This window comes from Puma concolor, chromosome D1, assembly GCF_028749965.1.
Source record: "Puma concolor isolate L17-30 chromosome D1, mPumCon1.1.hap2, whole genome shotgun sequence".
Taxonomy (NCBI): Eukaryota; Metazoa; Chordata; class Mammalia; order Carnivora; family Felidae; genus Puma; species Puma concolor.
The window spans coordinates 1,770,575-1,788,238 of NC_141676.1; the positions used below are offsets into that span (position 1 = coordinate 1,770,575).

Below are 17,664 nucleotides of genomic sequence, written 5' to 3' on the forward strand. Positions count from 1 at the left end.
GAGCAAACACGGTGCCAGACGTTACTGACCAGCGAGGCAGGTGGTTTTAGAGCTTGAACTGAGGGGCCCTCCTCCCACACCCCTCAGGCCTCTGGAGGGGAGGTGACAGCAGCCTGGGTCTCCCCACACCATTCCCAAACCGCTTCCTTTGGACAGACCTAAAAGAGGGAGTCCCTGGAGTCAGCCACTTTTTGGGAGTGGGAGAGCAAGGATCCTGGGAGACGCTCCCACGGCCTCAGGGAGGGGTCCTGGGTGCAGACTTCGGGGACAGGTGTCATGGGGCTGGGTCTTAGGGCACGGACCTTCGGGGACGGGTGTCACGGGGCTGGGTTTCAGGGAGCGGACCTTTGGGGACGGGTGTCACAGGGCTGGGTCTCAGGGCGCAGACCTTCGGGGACGGGTGTCATGGGGCTGGGTCTCAGGGCGCAGACCTTCGGGGACGGGTGTCATGGGGCCGGGTCTCAGGGTGCGGACCTTCAGGGACAGGTGTCACGGGGCTGGGTCTCAGGGTGCGGACCTTCAGGGACAGGTGTCACGGGGCTGGGTCTCAGGCCACACTAAGAACAGCAGCCCCGTCTCAAGATTAGGGTGGTCCTCTGCCCTCTGTTCCAATCATTTCTGCTTATGGTGCTGTTCCCCCCGCACACCCACTTACTTTGGGTTTAATTTGGTCTTCTTTTTCTAGTTTCTTGGGGTCGAAACTGAGACCATTGGTTTGAGGCCTTCCCTTTCTGTTAGTGTAATCATGGAATGCTATAAATTTCCCCCTGAGAACTGCTTTAGCTGCATCCCTTAACTTTGGCTGTACTGTGTTTTCATTTTTTGTTGTTTCAGATGTCTGCGTACAGCAGGGATTAACTGCCCCACCAAAGTGTGGTAGAATTTGGGGTAAGGCCACCTGGGCCTGGTGTGTTCTTGTGGGAAGATCTTTAACACCCCTTTGATACCTTTAGGAGGTGCAAGCTTATTCAGACAGTTTATCCACTCCTCAGTCAGTTGCAGGGAGTTAGCATTTTTTCTAAGAATGTGCCCAATTCTGTCTAGGTTTTCCAAAGTTGTTGGCATATAGTTGCTGAGAATGTTCTTCTATTGTCTGTTTTATCCCGATTTGTAGTATTTGCTAATTTTCTTTTGTAATATTTTTATTCGCATCTCGTCTTAGTCTTGCCAGAGCCTTGTCTGTTTTGTTGGCTTTTTTAAAGAACCAAGTTTTACTTTATTTAGAGATTTTCAAGTAAGACTTTTGTGAAGGGCAAAGAGATACTGTACTCTAGATAAGACATTCCACATTCTAAAGATGTCAATTCATTTCTTCCTGGTTGAGAAATAGATTTACTGTAATTCCAGAGAAAAAACCCAACAGGTTTTTTTCATAAGACCTACTGTCCTGAGTCTAAAATGTCTGTGGCAAGAACAGAGTTGAGACTAGCAAAGACCTTCTCTAGAACACAGATGTCGGGGGGCGGGGCGGGGAGGAGGTGCCTGGGTGGTTCAGTCAGTTAAGAGTCTGACTTCGGCTCAGGTCATGAACTCCCAGTTTGTGGGTTTAAGCCCCATGTCAGGCTCTGTGCTGACAGCTCAGAGCCTGGAGCCTGCTTCCGATTCTGTGTCTCCCTCACTGTCTATCCCTCCCCCACTCACACTCTGTCTCTCTCTCTCTCTCTCTCAAAAATAAAAATAAACATTAATTTTTTTTTTTTTTTTTTTAAAGAACGCAGGTATCAGGGCTTGGTGTGAGGCTGATTTGGGGGTATGAGGTCAACACTCAGCCAGGGCGTAGAGCGGGCAGCCCAAGTGGGAGGCTCTGGGGTGTGCTGACAGCACTGGGGCGAGGAATTAAATGTCAGATACGATCCTTACAACTCTTTGGACACACGGGTTAGGGGGGTTAGGGGCACCTGGGTGGCTCAATCGTTGAAACATCTGACTCTTGACTTCAGCTCAGGTCATGATCTCAGGGTTTATGAGTTCGAGTCCCACATTAGGCTCTGTGCTGGGATTCTCTCTCTCTGCCTGTCTGTCTGCAGCTCTCCTGCTCGAGTTCTCTCTCTTTCTCTCCCTCTCTTTCTCTCTCAAATAAAAAAGTTTAAAATTAAACTTAATTAAAATTAAAATTAAAAAAAAAAAAAAAGAACCACGTGGGTTAGTTAGTATCTTTTGAACCTTAGCATCTGGAACTATTTCTTATACAAGACCCAAAAGCATCGACTGTGACGGAGAAACACTGATAGAGTTGTTTCTATAAAATTAGAGTTCCTGTTCCCCAAAAGGCACCTGAAGGAAAGGGAGGTGATTTGCACGCTGGGATCTTCATTCATTTTCTGGTGTTTGCTGCAACAAATTACCTCAAACCGAGTGGCTTAGAACAACACACACTGATTACCTCTGGGTCCCACAGATTAAATGTGACGCGGTCTGACGGGTCTGCAAGGGGGCACGGGGCTGGTTCCCCCCGCAGGCTCGAGCAAGGAAACCATTCGCCGCCTGGCCTCTTCTGGCTTTGGGGGCGCCATCGGCTCGCCGCCCTGCCCTCAGGGACACTGTCGGGAGGGGACACTCACAGCCGGGACGCTGTCACTCTCCGGCCTTTCCCCCACAGTCACAGCTCCCTCTGACCACAGCTGGGGAGGCTTCTTCGCCTTTAAGGGCTCCGGTGTCTACTCGGGCCTGCCCAGGGAATCCAGGGAAATCACCCCATCTCAGGGTGCATGATCTTAATCACATGTGTAAAGTCCCCTTTGCCTTCTAAGGTGACATATTCACGGGTTCTGGGATTAGGGCATCTTCCGGGGAGCCCAACACAAACCGACCAAGAACGGGGAGCCAGGTAGGTTAGGTAGATGTTAGAGAGACAGCAAGAGCCCAAGTAGCCAAATGGAACAACGGCCCAGAGACTCGCTCAGCCCCCCCAGCGGAGGAAGCATCTGGGGCCACTTGGAGTGTGAAGGCACAGTTCACACTCACTTTGTGGGCGTGCAGGCGGGGCTGTGGGGCCCGGGGTCTCCCGCACTGCTGGGGGGCGGGCACGGCCAGACCACCGCTCTGGAGGGCAGCGCAGCATCTCGGTCGAGGTTCGAACTCACACACCCAGTGACGCAGCCGTCGGGGGCCCGGGGGGTGGGGGGGGACGCCCGAGCAGGCAGCAGAACGCCGTGGCGTCCTCTGGCTGTCGGCCACACGCGCGTCGCAGGAAGAGAGGAAGGGACTGGGAGTATCTACACAAAGGAGTATTTTCCACCCGTCAAAACAAACGAACCAGAGCGGCACATGACCGTCTGGGTAGGTCTGGGCAACGAAACACCCAGGAAAACCATTACGCGCTTTTGTAAAGTCTAAATCACTAAAATAAAAAAAAACTACGCGCCTTGGGCGGGGGGGGCTACGTATAGATGGGATAAGATGACGTCAACAGGAAAGCAAGGATGTGAGCAACACGGGTTTGGGGTGGTGGTCACCCAGGGTGGGGAGGCTGGAGGACAGTAGGGGTGAGGGCTGTTGGGGCCAAGCTTTTCTTTGGCGTGGTGGGTTTCCTAGGCCTTTTCAATATTACTAACAAACCCCAACTAAGTATGCAACAGTGTGTGAAAAATGAAACTCCACAGCCAAATGAGGTTTATTCTGGAGAAGTCAAGCCCATTCAACATTCAAATGTCAATTAATGGGGGCGCCTGGGGGGGCTCAGTCACTTGAACATCTGCTTGATTTCGGCTCAGGTCATTCATGATCCCAGGGTCGTGGGATCCAGACCCACGTCAGGCTCTGTGCTGAGGGTGGGGCCTGCTTGAGATTCGTTCTCTCTCCCTCTGACCCTCTCCCCTGCTCATGCTGTCTCTCTCTCTCAAAAGAAATTAACATAAGCCGTCACATCGGTGGGGGAAAGAAGAAACATCATACCCTGTCAGGTACTGCAAAATTTGACAAAATCCAGCACCCACCCAACCCTTGTCTCACGGGGGCGGGGGGTCCCCTTTCTCTGGGCAGCGAGGAGCAGATGTGTGGCATCACCAGCCCTGCAAGGCCCTGGCCTTCTTGCCTTCCCCAAGCCGGGGGTGGGGGGGGGTGGCCGGGGGGGGGGGGTGTCCAGGTGGGTCCACCCTCCCCGTCAGCAGATGGGGAAGACCCGGAGGGTGGCCTCGCCCAGGCAGGGTGGCCACCCACCCTGCAGCCTCAGCACCTCAAGGTGATCAGGCTCCAGGGGTCTCCTGCAGGGGTCAGCGTGCCCCAGGCCTCCATCCTGTCACCTGTCCCACCTGCCTGTTCCTGTGTCAGAGCCACCAGAAAAGGGCACTGGGCCACCACCTTCCCAGGCCAAACCCAGCCCAGAGAGAAGAGAAACCCCACCTGGAACGGAGCCAGACGGGCCCTTTCCTTGCAGACCGCGGAGTCCTTTGCCCGCAGCAGAGGGGGGCCGGCAGGCAGGGCTGTCTCCACGGTAGGCCCGAGCAGAGCTGGGCCAGGTCCTGACGTCCCAGCCCCAGCTTTCTGTCAGCCTGGCCGGTGCTGCCTGTTGGCAAAGGCCAAGGCTTTGTTCTACAGAGCTAGTGAGGGCGTCAGGCGGCAGCTTCGAGAAGCCACTGACGTGGTCGCCAGCCGTGGTCCTTTGTTTGAGCAAGGCAGGATCTCAGGAGCTCTGAGCATTCTTCTCCCCGGACCTCAGGCCGTGTCCAGGCTGGGCCATCACGGCCGGAGGGGGGCCCTTCACACCGAGGTGTCCAGAAAGCCCCAGCCTTCCGCCTGCTCCCACGTCATTGGAGGTGATCAGAAAGAGTCGGGGACGGGAGGCCGGGGTGGCGTCCCCTCCCGTGTCTCTGGCCTGGCTGAGGGGCTGAGATCCCACCCTAGAAGAGCGATCTCTGCGTCTTGGGGCCTCCCTGGTCTGCTGCCAGCTCTGCCTCCGCTCCCCCGATGGGGAATGTGTGCGCGTGTCAGTGCGCATGTGAGTTCGTGTGCGACGTCCCCCGCCTGCGCGGGGTGTGCTCTGGACCCCGGCCCCTGCGTCCGCCCCTCCCTGTCCCGCTGCCTCCGGGTTCTCCCGCGCTGTCACGGAGAGCTCCCTCGGTGGCTTGGGCCGGAAGCCGGGGAGGCCGGGGCGTCCGTGTCTGGGCTCAGTCCCGGCTGGCCCCGCACCCAAGCCTGTGCCACCCCAGTGTCCTATTGCAGCCCCGTCAGGGCAGCTGTCTTGCCCTGGGTGGGGGTGGGGGGGGCGGGGTGGGGAGCTGGCGGCTGGGAGTACCTCGCTCACGCTCCACCTGTCTGCCCACATGCCCAGGTGAGGCTGGGGTCCCCTCGGATCCCGAAGGTCCCCCGGAGCGGCCCCACGCCTGTCCTCTCCCTACTGTCTCATCAGCACCACGGAGGAGGAGACATCGCCCGCTGGCCTGGTCCGCTGGTCCCCCAACCTGCTGGCCGGGCAGCTCGGCTCCCTGAGGCCTTCCAGCCTGGCCATTCATTCGGTTCCGGGCTGAGCATGGACCCTGCACCCTGTAGGGGCTGGAAGACGCTCCAGGAGGAGAGAGGGAGGGACAGAGTCCCCGCGTGCATCTGAGCCGCCCTCAGTCTCCACAGGGCCCGCACCTGAACTGCCCTAGGAAATGGCCAGCCTTCTCCCGTGCCTCCAGGGAGATTCCTCACCCTCATCCCTGCATCGCCCCAGCCTCCCTGGAGCAGTGAGGCCTTCTGTTGCCCTGAGGTCCCCCATTTTGGAACTGGAGCCACCTGCGGGCCTGGCTGGGGGCTGACCAGCCTGGCAGCCAGGGTGGAGCTGAGAGCCTGGGCCGAGCCCTCAGCTGGGCGTCCTCTCCTGCCCGTGAGGTGACGCCTTCTCTCTGCCGAGGGCACACGACTGCAGGGCTCCTTTCCCAGCTGGCGCCCGTGGCGGGTCCTTCCCCGGCCACATGTGCCCTTGGCCGTCACGAGGCGAGCACCCCCCCAGGTGCTTACAGGCTAGCCCAGGTGGCCAGGGCAGGGTTCTGTGTGTCTGGCGGGGGGCCAGGAACGGACCAGCGTCGGGCAGAGAATGGCCATGGCTGTCACGCACAGGCGTGAGCACGGCGCGCACGGGTGAGCAGGTGGGCTCAGGTCTGCGAGCTGCATGCAGGGGCCGCAGGTGCTCACACGAGAGGACGTGCTCAGGGAGGCTCAGGTGTGGGGGAGCTGACCTGACTGCCCTCTTCCGGCAGCGACCCTGAGCCAAGCAGAATCTGCTTCTCCCCGAGAACTTTATTTTTGTTTTGTAATTTTTTTTCTGAGTTTACTCATTTATTTTGAGAGAGAGTGAGCATGAGCAGGGAATGGAGAGAGAGAATCAGAAGCAGTCTCTGTGCACTGTCAGCGCAGAGCCCGGCACGGGGCTCGATCCCGCGAACCGCAAGACCATAACCCGGGCTGAAATCAAGAGTCTGCCGGGTAACCGACAGAGCCACTCAGGCTCCCCGAAAGCTGCCCCTCTTGAAAGCCTTTAAAAAAAAACGTGGTGTGATGTATTTATTATAAAGCTTAATATAACATATGATATATATACTTTGTAATAAATAAAGCACGCAGATCTGAAATGAACAGATCAGCTTAGTTTTACAAACGTAGACACTACCCGGAAACAGCCGGATCAAGACGTGGGACGCTTCTGTCACACCGGGAGCCCCCTCCCTCCCCGTCCCGGGGAGCCCCGCCCCCTCCCAGAGCTCACAGGTGCTCCGACGTCCCTCGCGGCGGCCAGCCTTGCCTGTCCCCGAGCCTGCATGGACACACACACACACACACACACACACACACACACACACACACACACACACTGTGTGGCCGGCTCCCTTCTGGGAACACCACGTTTCCGAGATTTGTCCCGCGGCCGCGTGCGCCGCTCGCCTCTTCCGCGCGTGGCCGTCTCGCACCGCGCCCCGAGCTGTCAGCAGCGCATTCTTTGGTGTCCCTGGAGGCGCACGACACCCTCTGGCTACCTGTGCTGCTGCAGGTCGACGTTTGTCACTCGGAGCTTCACGGACGCGGAGTGAAGCCGCCTTCGGTTCCGATGGTGCCTTTCGGGGGACGTGTGCGCCACTGTCCCCGGGTGGCAGCACCCGCGGGCCTGTCGCGCCACGTCGTCGCTGACTCCTGACGTCGGCCGTCTTCCTCGTTCCGGCCATTTTAGCGAGTGCACGAGAGCACCTCATCGGGGCGTCGATCAGTGTTCCCCCGACCAGTCGTGGCGTCGAGCGCGGGTTCGTGGGCGCGTTGGCAGGTGGACGCCCGCGTCGGGGAAGCGCCCGTTCCAACCTTTGGTCTGTCTTTTTTTAAAATCATGCGGTCTTTTCCTCACCGACCTGTAGGCATTCTTGATACTTTCTGGATACAAGTCCTCCACCAGCCTTAGACGGTCTGTTCATTCTCTCCATGATGCCTTTCCGTACAGAGAAGCTCTTGACTTTAAGGAAGCCCGAGTGGTCAAATATTTGCCTTTTATTGTCGGCGCTTTTGTGTTGGGTTAGACCTCGGCCGTTCCCGAGGTCCCGCAGCCACATCCTGCTGTCGTGTTCTCCGGGATGGTCTTCACCGTCCCGTTTAGGTGTCCAGCCTCGCCAGAATTACTTTTATAACTGTGTAGCAGGAAGCATGACCCACACTTTTCCATATGGATACCTGCTTTGTCCCGGGACCGTTTATCGAAAAGAACATTCTTTCCCCGCTGGACTGAAACCGTGCCTTGGTTCCAAGCCAAGTGATCGCATGGATGTGTTTGTACCTCTGTATGCTCCGGGCTGTTCCGCTGAGATAGTCGTCGATCGAAATCTAATCCCACCTGACTAACAGTGCGACCTAAGACTGCCTCCACCAATACCCTCCGTTCCTCCCTGACGCTTGGCGGTGAGGCTTGAGCTCCGTCGTGTGAATCTGCCGAGCCCGTCGTTCTTCAAAACCGTTTTGCCTGCTTGGGGCTCCTTGCGTCTCTGTAAATATTTTAGAATCTGCTTGAAATTTCCCCCCCAAAATATTAACAAATAAAAGCATTCAGAGACTGATTGGAGTCACATCGAACCCGTACCTCAAAATTAGCACCTTACAGATACGGTATCTTCCAGCTCGTAAACCTTGTATCCTGAATTAATTCATGGCTTCTTTCCTGTTTTTCACTAGCGTTTCTGTGTAGAGACCTCGCTCGTCTCCGATAGATTTATTCTGAGGCATTTTATGGTTTAGATGCCGCTGTAATTGGAACCTCTTTATTATTTTTTTCTGATTGCCACTAGCATATAGAAATGCCCTTGGTTTTTGCATGTTGTCTTTAAAACCAGTGCTCTTGCTAAATTCATTGGGCAATAGAATGGTTTGTCTGAAGATTCTGGAGATTTTTTTTTTTAAACATCTATGATTACATCATTTGCAAGTAATGATGGTTTTACTTTTTTTCCCATCCTGTTCTGTCTTTTGTTTCCTTTTTCTTCCCTTGACGCGCTGGCCGAGGCTTTCAGGATGATGTCGAGTAGAAATGGTGAGAGCGGACGACCCTGCCTGGCTCGCTGTCTCAGAAGGAAGGTGTCTAATGTCTCACTGTGGAGTATGATGTCCACTCTACTGGGTTTTGTCTGGTTTCCCGCATGGATTTGCTTTCTACATAACACAGCTTCCCTCTGTTCCTGGTTGCCTCTCAGTCGCGTTTCTGACTGTGAGTGGGTCTTGAGTCTCATCAAATGTTTCTCTGATCTTTTGAATTGATCACATGTCTTTTCTTACGCTTATTCTGTTGATTGTTGATTTTATTCTGTGATTATAAAATAAATATAATTTATGCTTACTCATTCTGTGGCTTATTCTGTGGGTTGGTTTTTGGATGCTAATGCAACCTTGGGTAAGTGGATCAGACCTCATCTAGCGTATGTCTTTATAGACAGCGTTGGGTTCAGATTCTTGCTATTATGGGCAGGACATTTGCACCTACAGTTAGGAAAGATTGGCCTGTGATCTGCCTTCTGCTTCATAAAAATCCTCCAAAAGATTTGTATAAAACTGGTGTTATTTCTTCCTTAAATGTTTAGAAGAATCTACTAATAAAATCACCTAGATTTAAAGTTTTGTTTATTTTTTTAAATTTTTAATGTTTATTTTTGAGAGAGAGAGAGACAGACAGACAGACAGACAGAGTGCAAGCAGGGGAGGGACAGAGAGAGGGAGACACAGAATCTGAAGCAGACTCCAGGCTCCGAGCTGTCAGCACAGAGCCTGACGCGGGGCCCAAACTCACGAACCGCGAGATCATGACCTGAGCCCAAGTCGGATGCTTCACCGACTGAGCCACCCAGGTGTCCCTTGTTTGTTTATTTTGTGCAAAGATGATTAAAATTCCAAATGTAACTTATGTAATTCATACTGGGAACTTTGAAGTTTTTATGTCTTGTGTCTGTTTTTATATATTATATTTAAGGAATTGATATATTTTAACTAAGCTATCAAAATTATGTTTGTACATAATATCCTCTGAGTAGAGTTTTTGATCCTCGAGGTCTATAAAGATGTTCAATTTTTGATCCGTTGGTGATTTGCAGCCCCAGGTCCCCCGGTCACTCTTGCCAAAAGTTTGTCAATGTCATTAGTTTCTTCAGGGAATCAAAATTTGGCTTTGCTGATGTTTTTAACGTAAGGTTCATTTTTTATTTCATTGAGTTATACTCTGTATTCTCTCTTTCTATCAACTTTCTTTGGGTTTAATTTTTTTTTAAACTTCTTAAAACAGAGGTCAGCCTCCCTCTTCTCTAATATATACATTAAAGGTCATCAGTTTTTCTCTAAGGACTTATTCGTGGTACCTCAGCCATTCATTTAGCTGTGATATGTGGCATTTTTATCATTATTCAGTTCAAAATACTTTCTGATTCTTAGTAGATTTTTTTATTTGGTCTTGTATCATTTAATTTCTAAGACACTTCAGAATTTCTGGTTATCTTTTCCTTATTGATTTTAACTTAATTTCACTGTGGTCAGAGAACCTACCTGTGTGATTGAATTTTTTTTTTGAAATTTGTTAGAACATGCTTTTAGAGCTGTGTATATAGTCTGTTTGGGTAAGTGTTCCGTGTGCAGTTGGAAAGCTTATGTGCTGTTCAGCCATTGAGAGCAGCACTCTGTAAATATTGACTAGGTCAGGTTGCCACTCATGTTGTCTAAATTCATCTCTCTGTCTATGGTTTGACTGCTTTTTATCAGTTGCCAACAGAGGTGTATTCAAATCTCCCCCCATGATGGTGCATGTTCTCTTTTGCCTTTTAGTTCTGCCAGTTTTGCTTTATGTATTTTAAGATTATGTTTTTAGGTGCATACAGATTTAGAATTGATATCTTCTTACCAGAGTGATGACTTTTTAAATTATGAAATATCCCTCTTTATCTCTGGTTATATTTAAAGTTTACTTTGTGTGATAGAGCTTACCTATACCAGCTCCCTTTTGGCTACACCACGACATCTCTTTTTCTGTCCTTTCGCTGTCACGCTTTCTACATCTTTATATTTTTAGCCCCGTCTGCCAGTGTTGGTCCTTTAATTGGAATGCGTTGTCCTGTTGCAGTGCACGCACTCTGCTGCCTTCCACTCATCCCCCCTTTGTCCCCTCACTTCTTTCTTATCTCCTTTCCTGCTTCTGGGTTAATCAAATATTGATACTATTTAATTTGTATTCTCTGTTAGCTTGTTGCATTTACACATTTGTATTATTCCATCAGTGGTCGACATCTTGACTCATCAGGGTTGACCTCAAATTAGCACTTTTACCACTTCCCTGACAGCACAAGGTGCTCACAGCTGTGTGACTCCATCAACACCCTCTGCCTTTTATGCTATTTGTATCACACATTTCAGCTATGCTATACAGATACATGTGTGTATCCCGTTTTTAACTGCATGCAGATTTAGGATTGATATCTTTCTACCAAACTGACCTTTTTTTTTCTTGTTATAAAATATCCCTCTTGGTCTCTAGTGATGTTTAAACCTCATAAAACCTCACTATTTAAGTCAATACAAATTTAAACTTTCTCATAAATCTGCCTTTTTATGTGTCCTTGATTCCTTCCTGTATTCCCATGCTTCCTTCTGGGATCATTTTGCTCTGCCCGGGGAGTCCCCTGAGTCATTCTTCCAATGTGGGTCTCCTAGCAGTGAATTCTCTTGGTTTTGGTTTTGTTTCCTTCCTTCCTTCCTTCCTTCCTTCCTTCCTTCCTTCCTTCCTTCCTTCCTTCCTTCTTTCTCCTTCCTTCCTTCCTTCCTTCCTTCCTTCCTTCCTTCCTTCCTTCCTTCCTTTCTTTCTTCTTCTTCTTCTTCTTCTTCTTCTTCTTCTTCTTCCTTCCTTCCTTCCTTCCTTCCTTCCTTCCTTCCTTCCTTCTTCCTTCTTCCTTCCTTCCTTCCTTCCTTCCTTCCTCCTTCCTTCCTTCCTTCCTTCCTTCCTTCCTTCCTTCCTTCTCTCCTCCCTTTCTTCTTTCTTTCTTTCTTTCTTCCTTTCTTTCTTTTTTTCTTTTTCTTTTTGGTAGTAAAATATACATAACATAAAATGTAGCATCTTAACCATTTTTGTGTACAGCTCAGGGGCATTGAGCACATTCACGTGTCGTGCAGTTGTCCTCACCATCCATCTCCAGGACTTTTTCATGTTGTGAAACGGAAACTCTGTCCCCATTAAACACCAACTGTCATCTGTCTCCCCCAGCCCCTGGATCCCACCGTCCTGCTGTCTGTCTCTATGAATCTGACTCCTCTAGGGACCTCATCTGAGTAGAATCCTATAGGATTTCCTTCCTTTACTTTTGTCTTCATATTTTTTTAATTTTTTAAGATGTTTATTTACTTCTGAGAGAGAGAGAGAGAGAGAGACAGAGAGAGAGAGAGACAGAGAGACAGAGCATGAGCGGGGGAGGGGCAGAGAGAGAGGGAGACACAGGATCCAAAGCAGGCTCCAGGCTCCGAGCTGTCAGCACAGAGCCCGACGCGGGGCTCCAACTCACGAGCTGCGAGATCATGACCTGAGCTGAAATTGGACGCTTAACACTCAGGCGCCCCAACTTTCATCTTCATATTTCAGGGTATATTTGATGGGTCTCGAGTGCTTCCCTGTGCACTTTAAAGATGTCACCCGACTTTCATCCAGTCATCAGGATAATGTGCCATCCCCTCCTCCACTGCTGCTGTGACCTTCCCTGTTGCTCAGCGGCATTACTGTCATAAGCCCAAGGATCTAAAGAGCTGTTTGAGTCTGCGGCCTGATGTGTTCCATGATTTCTGGAAAATTCCCAGCCACCGAGTCTCCACTCGTCCCCTCTCCTTCTGGGATTCCACACGTACACGAACTTTTAACCAGAGGTCCCTCATCTTACCTTTTTGTGTGTGTTTAATGCTGCTGTGTCTCCGTGCTCCCACCTGCCTGTGCCCTTCCAGTTCTTGCGTGCCCACTCTGCCATCAAATTCATCTGCCTTCTTACCTTCCATCCTTGTCTTTTCTGTTCTAGAATTTCCATTTTATTATTGTCACCGCAGATGTCATTTCTCTGGTGAAATTCTCCTTCTATCTTCTTGCACCCATGATCTTTATTTTTTTTAAGCTTATTTATTTATCTTGAGAGAGAGGCAGAGTGCGTGCACGTGTGGGCAAGCAGCGGAGGGGCAGAGAGAGAGAGAATCCCACACAGGCTCCTTCCTGTCAGCGCAGAGCCTGCCTCGGGGTTCGATCCCACCAGTGGTGAGATCAAGCGTCGGACATCTAACCGACTGAGCCACCCAGGTGCCCCTGCCGTGGTTAAAGTCCTCATCTAAAAGCTCTGAAGCAAACCATAGCTGTCTGTTTGCTCACGCGTCCGTGGGTCAGCATTTGGGCTGCTCGTCCGGTGGTCTTCCTTAGGCTCGGCTGGGCAGGACTGGGTGGTCTCCTCCGGCCACACGTGTCTGGAGCTGCCCGGCCGGCAGCCCGGCAGCAGCCTCGCTCAGACACATCCGTGGGGCAGCAGTGTTCCGACAGGATGACGGTGGGAGCTGTGAGGTCTTGAGATCACGGCTCAGACTCACGGCCCTCTCCCACCACGGGGGCCTCACCTCTTGCTTGGGAGAACTACAGATCTTGACCCGTCTTCAGTCCGCAACAGGCCGTAAGTCCCAGCACAAGGTTCACTCACCCCTACAGGACGCGTGAGAGTCTCGTGTGATGAGTGACAGCATCCGCCCTTGTTTCCTGCCTTTGTCCAATGCCCGGTCCCCAAACCAGCACCGTGTGTTTGAGGGTCTCGGGGCACCTGCGTGGCTCACTCGGCAGAGCGTCTGACTCTTGATTTCGGCTCGGGTCACGATCCCAAGGTCGTGGGGTCCAGCCCTGCGTGGGGCTCCACACTGCGTGTGGAGCCTGCTTGGGGTTCTCTCTCTCCCTCTCCCTCCACCCCCGGACCCCGCTTGTGCGTGCACATGCTCGCTCGCTCTCTCTCTCTCTCTCTCTCTCTCTCAAAATAGAAAATAAAATAAGTAAAAATAAAAAATTTAAAAAGACCACAACCCATTTTCTTGCTCACGATTCTGTGGCTCAGCAATTTGGGGTCAGCTCGGCTGGGCGGTCGTTCTGCTGGCTTCGTGTGCGTGTTCGTGCAGGTGCGGCCATCTGGCGGCTTAACCGCGGCTGGATGGTCAGGGGCGGCCTCGCTCGTGTGTGTGTGTGTCGCTTGATGCTGGCTCTTGACTGGGGGTCCCCGCTCTCCTCCGTGTGGCTGCCCCGGCCAGCCGGCTCAGACGGGTTCACGCGGCCGCGTTCCAGGAATGCTGGCTTCCCAACATTCTTTTTGTCGGAACAGGCGTCAGGTTCCCCCAAACTCGCAGAGCGGGAAGAGCAGAGCCGTCTCTTGATGGAGCAGCTACAAGTACGCAGCACATCGCCTGCGTCACATCCTTAGATCTGTTTCTGTGGTCTGTTTTCTCCCTTGGTTGTTGGTCTTTTGAGCATAAAAAACCATGTACAGGCTCCCTGCTATCTCCCCGCAGATGATCTGGTCTTCCTCCAGCGTGGAAAGGGCACAGGGCAGGGCGCTTTGCTCCGGGTGGAGACTGAAACGATTTGAGGCCATAGGGGTCTCGACTGAAAGCTTGGGGAGTCCCAGGGTCCCATCTCCTGGGTAGACCCTGAACCCCAGTGCTCCTCTCCGCAGTGACATAAGCCTGCAAGTTGTCTGCTTAGCTTTTTACCCTCCTAGAATCTTACCCCACGCCTGTGCAGCTTAATCCACAAATGCTTCAAGGGGACATTCTGTGAAAGGGGGCTCACGGCTCAGGAGCTCCCATCCCCCCAAGTCCTGGATGTCTTTGTGGCCCTGGACTCCCCTGTCTGTCTCCCCAGCCCAACGAGCCTGACTCTGTGTGCTACACGACAAATGCATCAGTGCTCAAAGGAGGAGACGTGCGGCCACACACACGGCCCGTGTGGTCGGTCTCTTTTCCGGGATCTCAACCCTTCACATCACTGTGTCACCCCACAGCCATCACACCACTGTGCTGGTTTGTTCCTTCATCTCGTGGGGGTTCTTGGCAGAGGTCGGGTCACACGCGGGCTGCGTGGCCGAAGCCGCACGGCTTCCGTGCAGGTGTATTTCCTTCTAGACGTCTTTCTGTGCACACCATCAGCCATGTTTCTGGAAGGATCTTTGTTTCTAGAAGGGACTTGACAGGGGAGACAATACAATCTCCTGACACAGTGGCTCAGGCAGTGACTGCCTCTGGCTTGTTCCTCCCGTAGCCCTTACATTTTCCGAGCACACGCGCATGTGTGGCAACAGGGAACGTTCCAGCGGAGAGGGGCTTCAGGCACCCGCTGTACTCCTTCCCCATTATACTGGTGAGGAGCCTGAAGGCCCAAGGGTGGAAAGAAGCTTCTGTGGTTCTGCTGAGTTAGGGGCACAGCCTGTATGAACCCAGGACTCTGACTCCCGCACCATTTCCAAGCAACAGACGAGGCAAGGGTCCCTCTGGGCTCATCCTGCTGGCTAAAAGCTTCTTGCCTCTGGCCTGCCCCCTTCCCCTGCCAGGATGGAGTCTCGAAGACCTCCATCCCGTGGGGTGAACATCCTCCGCGTTTCTGGAAGGGCCCAGCCTGCACGCAGGAGGCACTTGGGAAGACGCCGAGACGCTGAGAGTGCCGGACGCAGGATGACCGTCCCAGGGGGGCCACTCATGCCTCTTCTCCATTTTCTGCCACAGGCTGCGGGAGCACCATCGGGCCACCATCAAGGTCATCCGGCGTATGCAGTATTTTGTGGCCAAGAAGAAATTCCAGGTGAGTCCTACGCTCAGCCCTCCTGTCCTTGGCCAGCCCCGGCAGCCGCTCGTCCACCCTCGGCCAAGACTGCGAGGCCTCCATACCCTACCACAGCCTAGACCTCACCCTTCACCCATCAGATACCCTGAAACAATGTCATTCTCCACCCCTAAGACAGCGGGCCCCTGGGAGGACACTGCCCTAGGGTCCAGCCTGGAGCCGGATGCACACAGAGCCTCAGGGGCTCACGCAGCCCTCCCCTAGGTGACTGACTGACGATGGCAATGACATACAGTGTGCCAAGCCCACCCCACGTCACCTGGGCAGGAAGTGGGGTCCCCTAGACCCTGGAGCCCCGTCCCATGCAGTCAGTGCTCCTGGCCCTGTTCTCCACCACCCCCCACGTGAGTCAGGAGAACGGAAGGGAAGCCCGGCCCTGCCTGCCCCAGGGGGGTGGCCCACCTTTACAGGGAGAGGTGGGGGGCTCCTCGGCTGGTGGGGCTGGAGCCTGAGGGCTCCCGTCCCCCATCAGCTGTCCGTCCAGGGCTGGGTCTTCTGGGGCCCCCAGAAGAAAGCCAGCTGGTAGCAGGCCCAGCTCCTTCCTCCTGCTGTGGGGACAGTCCTTGGTCTGAGGAGGTCCCGGCTCAGCCCTCACTCTGAGAGCATGTAGACTTCAGAAACGGGGACCCGCGGGGCTGCTCATTCTCTTTCCAGAAGGCTTGGCCACCAGCGCCTTTAAAAAGTGACTGCCCGCTGGAATGGGGGCTGGGGGCCACCCAGAGCAGTGGCAGCGTCCAGAGCCCCAAGCAGGGAAGGGCGGGGGCTGACCTGCTCACTTCCCCCAGCGCGGACCCCGCAGGGCTGGGGCGAGAACCCGTGCCCCTGTGTCCTGCTCCCGGCTGCGGATTCCACGCGGCCCCTTCGGCAGAGCCCACACCCACTTGGGCCACGGAGCCCGACTCGGTGGGGGGTTCTGGAGGCAGGTCCACGGCGGTTCTTCCCCATCCGTAACAGGAACCAAGAGCCCAAGAGATTGGCGTGAGATGGCGTCCTCACGTCCCGCACACGGCCGACACACGCGGCCGGCTTTTGGGGAGCATCTTCCCCAGAGACGACCACCACTGATCCGAGCCCCAGGAGCGCCCCTCGGCGAGCCTCCCGCCCCCCACTAACGAGCGGCGTGCAGCTGTGGGAACCCCCTCCAGGGGTCTGGTCTGGGCAGGACCAAGGGGACCCCGGGAACACCAGACATCAGCCTGGTGGAGCAGAGGGCTCCGTGGGGCATCTTCCAGGATGGGGATGGCCCCCAGCCCGAGAAGCCAGGCCCCTGAGGCTCCAGGGCCGGGCCTACCGCTTGAGCACAGCAGGAACAGTGGTGGGGGTCGGCTGTGCCAGGGTGGACAGCGGGCTTCCGGGGAGGGGGGGGGTGCTGTTGCCAGGATTTAAGCACACCCAGCACGGCAGGCAGAAACTCGGGGTTTCTGGCAGGCCCCGGTCGGGGGTAACGCGGGCAGCTTCCCGCTCAGGACAAAGTTTGTCCCTGGCAGACGGGGTTCAGGGGCTGGAGCCGACTCGGGGAGCACCCTGTCCCTGAAATGCAGGTGAGAAAACTACCTGCTCGCATCAGTAGGGGCAGTAGGGCCCCTGTACTTCCTTCCAGGCTGGGGTTCCCCTTGTCTGCCGCACAACACGGGCCAGGGCCCTGCAAGTGGCCTGGGAGGCCCCCAGAAGCAGGCCGGGCAGCCCCACCTTCCCTGCTCTCTGACGCACCCCTGTGCACAGGACCCTTGGGGGCCTCGAGTAAAGCAGGTGGGGCCCTTTGAATGGAGAGGCTCTGAGAGCCTCGCGATTTGTTCTTGCGGGGTACACGGGCTCTCAGGCAAGGCGGGGACAGGGGCGGCCTCAGCCTCACCAGCTGGCCCTTGTTGCCAGGGAGGGACAGGGATGGGGGGGAGGGACCCACAAGGTAGCGGTGGGGGGGAGGGGGGAGCCCCTGGCAGGGAGGAGCTCTGCAGGGCTCCGGCCCAGGCCCAGCTGTCAGGGATGCCTTCCCTTCCCCCCACAACAGCCTGTCTGTCTGTCTGCCTGCGCCCGCACCCCGCCCCGCCCCCAGCCTCAGGGGCCGCAGACGTGGCGGGTGGCCCCCCGCCTGCCTCGCTGGCTGGCCGATAAGTGCCCGGCGGGCCGCCCCTGTGTCTGGCCAGAGGAGCCAGAGCCTCGTAGGCCTCCGAGTTTGCCTTGAACTCCCGTGTCCACCGTCGGTCAGTCTGGTCGGCCCTGCATTATCTCAGCTCATCTCAGGCTCCGGCTGCTGCGGCCGGAGGAAACTAGCTCTGGAGAGAAAGCTGAGATGGTTTCTGCAGCTGGGCCCCAGGCAGCCCCTTTGACAGAGGCCTCCAGGAGTGGGG

The 17,664-nt window shown here is 54.4% G+C and overlaps 1 protein-coding gene across 9 annotated transcripts in view; it reads left to right on the top strand.

Annotated features, from left to right (window-relative positions):
- The window catches only part of KCNQ1 (potassium voltage-gated channel subfamily Q member 1), a 320,333-nt gene that overhangs the window by 225,342 nt on the left and 77,327 nt on the right, over positions 1 to 17,664 (top strand). For all 9 annotated transcript variants that reach the window (XM_086676587.1, XM_086676589.1, XM_086676593.1 and 6 more), the window contains one exon: positions 15,199 to 15,274. In XM_086676587.1, the coding sequence (XP_086532713.1) occupies positions 15,199 to 15,274 (76 nt within the window). The remainder of the gene's footprint in view (positions 1 to 15,198; positions 15,275 to 17,664) is intronic.